This window comes from Oncorhynchus clarkii, unplaced genomic scaffold (assembly GCF_045791955.1).
Source record: "Oncorhynchus clarkii lewisi isolate Uvic-CL-2024 unplaced genomic scaffold, UVic_Ocla_1.0 unplaced_contig_1912_pilon_pilon, whole genome shotgun sequence".
Lineage (NCBI taxonomy): Eukaryota > Metazoa > Chordata > Actinopteri > Salmoniformes > Salmonidae > Oncorhynchus > Oncorhynchus clarkii.
Genome location: NW_027258762.1, coordinates 1,371 through 5,572, shown reverse-complemented (window position 1 = coordinate 5,572; position 4,202 = coordinate 1,371). Strand labels below are relative to the sequence as shown.

Sequence of the window (4,202 nt, the reverse complement as noted above, 5' to 3'; positions counted from 1 at the left end):
TCTATCAGGGGAGCCCCTTTCGGAGACGGTTGACCCCTATTTCGATACGCTCCAGCCGCGCACCGTTCGTGCGAGATCCAGCCGACCCAGTGGCCCTACATTGGTGTTCCGGTGCGGGGAGTGACACACCCAGGCTGCGATGCATGTGGTGGTCATCCCGTAATGCATCGGCGCCAGAGACACATATTCTCAAACCCTGTCTTTAAAGTGGACCTACCCGGCTGACCCAAGTGGTCTGGCCAAGGTTGTGGTTCTTGTTTCCCGGTTGATGGCGTTCCGAATGGATCCTCCAGCTAGACAAGAGACCTCTCGAGCGGCGCCCGGCACCTGTGGCTTTGGCCATGGGCAGTTCAGGGCCTCCCGCTGGGCGCACGGTGGATTGCACCAGGGCCTCCTCCCCTAACGGCAAAACGGAGAACATTGTGACAAGTGGGGTCACATTAGTTTGTAGCCCAAAGATTTTACAAACAGAAGTTGGCACGTAGACGTTCTGACGAGGATGTAGAGGATGTAGAGAAAAATCGAGAATACCGTGTTCGTGAGGGTCTCCCCTTTCCAGAGAGTGGTCATACGAATTTGTAGGTCAAACTGTACGGAAGCTAGACGTTTTTGTGAGAAGACCGATCATAGGTATGACTCATGGTTTGAATAACACCGCTCTAGGTCCACCATCTTCCACTGCAGATATGGAGGTGTAACATTAAACAACTCCAACTAGGTTGGACTGGGAGAGAACAAAATGTGCCTAAGAAAATACCAAGAACAATTAAACCGTAAGTAAGGAACCAGTACAAAATGGATGTCTTTGTATAATGGACTTCAGAAAGTTCTGAATAAAATGTGTTAATCTTTTGCATAATCTGAGTCTTTGCCTAATTAAACCCATTGTTTTACAAACCTCGGATTGGTCAAAGCAATTGATTAGTCATCATTGGGATTGAAAATCATCGTGACAGAACGCCAAGAGTGTGCAAAGGGTGGCTTCTTTGAAGAATATCAAAATATTTTGATTTGTTTAAGACATACGTGTTATTTCATACTCGATGTCATCACTATTATACACTGCAGAAAATATTTTTACTGACACCCTGGAATGAGTCGGTGTGTTCAAACTTTGCCTGGTGCTGTAAATATAGTAGATCTAGCCTGTAGAAGCTGATGGGATCCTCTTTTAAAGTCAAGCCATCAGGCTGTTCTCCCGCAATTGCATAGGTTATAGAGCTCATTAAGCGATTTTGATTTTCAAATTACATTTGCATTGATGACAGAGTGATTAGAGGGACAATAGAGTGCTGAGTACCAGGCAGTTAGCAAGTGCGGTAGACTACTAATGACCATCACCAGCATCAGAGCTTGGAGAAGCCTAATTACTAAATGGTCACGTGGAATTTGACTACCTTCAATTCTTGTAACTGCCGGTAATAGTAACCTACTCCTTCCTCCATTTCCCAGAAATGGACTGGTTCAGATATATTGTTCAGCATATCACACCAACAATAAAGTAAGTAAATCAACAGTTTAATCTCTGGATTTCTTCATGTATTTAAATGGGATGTGAATCAGTTCCTGTAGTACAGTAAAGACAACTGTCCATCTTTTCAACGACTCCATTCCAATGCCCTTCATCTAAAATTAGACAAAAAACATTAACATCCAGAATCAGCTGCAAAGAATTAACATTTAGTGAATGAGTATGTACAAACACACCCCTTGGAACAGTTGCTAGCAGTTGATAGCAGTGCCTGGTGGAGTGTCCGTACCCTGGATCTTCTGTCCAGTAGTGGTCACACACCAACAGTAACCTACCAGAAATAGACATGTTACAGTAAAATGGGTAAATATTGTATGTGTAACATTCAACTGAATTAAATGTGTATGTGCGTCCGTGTTAACCTGTAGAGCCCGAACATTGCTTAGGGGTGTATCGTCCAGCGGTGTCGCACGTGGGGATGTAGGCTCCAATTGGGCCATGTGTCGCAGCATATCTAGCACGCTCACAGGGGGTCATGGGTCGTATCGTAGCATCTGGACACAAGTAACATGCATTGTAATGTGGACATAACATTGCAGCACATGCATGCCGTAATCTTCTGTTGCGTCCCATATGTGCCCTGGTCAGAAGTAGTTTATATACGGAATAGGGTTCCATTTCAGATGTAACCTTGGTACTTCCTGGCTAAATATTGAAATTCTGCTACTTGTTTAAAAGTCCTGTGCAGTCAAAATTCAGTTTCTGTCATTTGAAAACAGCTGATGAAACCAAGACTGAAAGTGGGGGTAAATTGTAGCAGTGTTATTTTCTGATAGTTGGTAGACAATCCAATCATACAGCCAGTTGAATGATCAAACCATTCATATCAGAATACCGCAGTCCAGCATCTAGACACCAATATACATTTCTGGAACTAGATGATTAGAGAATTTGGCCAGTAACACAAAAGGTTCCTAGTTTTAATCCCTGAGATGACAAGTTAAAATATCTGTCCATGTGCCCTTGAGCAAGACAAACCTCTCTCCAGTGTCAGTTGATAATGGCTGGCCAAGGGACAACTCGTTATGAAACGAAACATTAATACATACGTGTGTGTAGAGGACAGATCAACACCCACTAATGTTTATTAACATTTTGGGAGTAAGTGTGAGGTACATCACTCTTACCTCCCAGAGCAAAAGCTGTGCTGACAAGCAGAATGATGGTTAATGTCGCCATGGTGATAGTCTCCTGAGAGAGAGAGCGAACGAGAGAGATTAGTTGAGCATTTTAAAACATTTGGAATGGCTGTGGGTACTAGAGGAGAGGTTAAGGAAACCCTGTGTTAAGTACAAAACTTAAGCAACAATTGCTAAACCCAGTCCTGAGGACCTCAAGAACCGAGTATTGGCAACACGGCGCTACAATTCTTCCGCCAAAATTCAGGTATCTAATCTATTGTATGTGGTTGAAGAGCCTGGCACACAGGAAAATCTATCCTTCCCAAATGGCTCCTCATTCCTGTTGTAGTGAACCAGCTTTGACAAAGGCCCACAGTGCACTAGATAGGGAAGGGGAAGCATCCTAGAGCGAGTCATAGACTACCTCTTTACTGCAAAGGTAACTATTAGTCTATGCTCTTAAATTCAGGGGGTCACTCCACAAAATGGCACCCTATATGGTGCACTACATTTGACCAGGGTCACATAAAATTAAGTTGCCATTTGAGATGCAGATAGTCTATTAAATAATGACACAATCTCACCTTCTGCACTCTTCCAAGGGATTGACTGGGTGTCTCTGTCATCTGTGAGTTATGGTCTACTTCCTCCACCTCTCCTTTTAAAGGACCTGTCACAGGTGTGACTAGTTGCCTCATTAACCCAACGAGAGTTGCCGATGTCGGCCATTAGCCAGTGGTGTAAAGTACTAAAGTACAAATATTTGAAAGTACTAATAAAGTAGTTTTATTGGGGGTGTCCTTACTATTTATATGTTTGACAACTTTCACTTAACTACATTCCCAAAGATTATATTTAATTTGAAATATAATTTAATTTTGATACTTCAGGATATTTGTTGAAACTTTCAGACCTTTTCTCAAGAAATATTTTACTGGGTGACTTTCACTTTTACTTGAGTCATTTTCTCTGAAGAAATCTTCACAGGCAGGGAAGAGAGTAGTAGAGGAAGATGGGTCCAGTTTCGAGGGATCCTGATAGGCTCCCGTGAGTATGACGAGGCCAATAGAGAGTGACAGGAATAAGATGTGTTTCAGCAAGGTTGGTTTCTTAGCATTCATAGCCATGGTTATCAACTGTACTGCAGAAATAGAACATAAATCACAGAAAATAGATGTTGTTGTTGTAGCTGCAGAGAACTCCTTGGGTTATGAGATTTTACTGCAAAAGAGTTACAAGGTGTGATGAACGATAGTGTCTCGTTCTCCCAGGCTGCCGGCCTGCTGCAGGACAAAGCCCACGCAGTAGGACTCAGCCAACCTCATAGTATGATTATTCATGTAATGCTTTTGTTATGAAATGATATTTTTATTTTGAAAATGATCTTCCCCAAACTTGAAACTCATGCGCTGCATGTTCATGCCAGTTAGGCTCTACACCCATTGTAAAAAGGTTATTTGGTCACTTCAGTTGTAATTCAAATGCAGCCAGGTGGTTAAATGGCATAGTTGTATTCATTTATATCCACTAGATGGCACTGTCCCTTTAAG

At 42.6% G+C, this 4,202-nt stretch overlaps 1 protein-coding gene across 1 annotated transcript; it reads right to left on the bottom strand.

Moving 5' to 3' along the window:
* Window positions 1–1,036: 1,036 nt before the first annotated feature.
* LOC139398507 (equistatin-like) lies at window positions 1,037–3,267 on the bottom strand. Its single transcript, XM_071144460.1, has 5 exons — window positions 3,237–3,267; window positions 2,659–2,722; window positions 1,894–2,025; window positions 1,708–1,802; window positions 1,037–1,626 (listed from the first exon to the last, which is right to left on the bottom strand). Exons 2-4 carry the CDS (start codon window positions 2,708–2,710, stop codon window positions 1,723–1,725), a joined length of 264 nt encoding a protein of 87 aa, XP_071000561.1. The 5' UTR covers window positions 2,711–2,722; window positions 3,237–3,267; the 3' UTR covers window positions 1,037–1,626; window positions 1,708–1,722.
* Window positions 3,268–4,202: the final 935 nt, after the last annotated feature.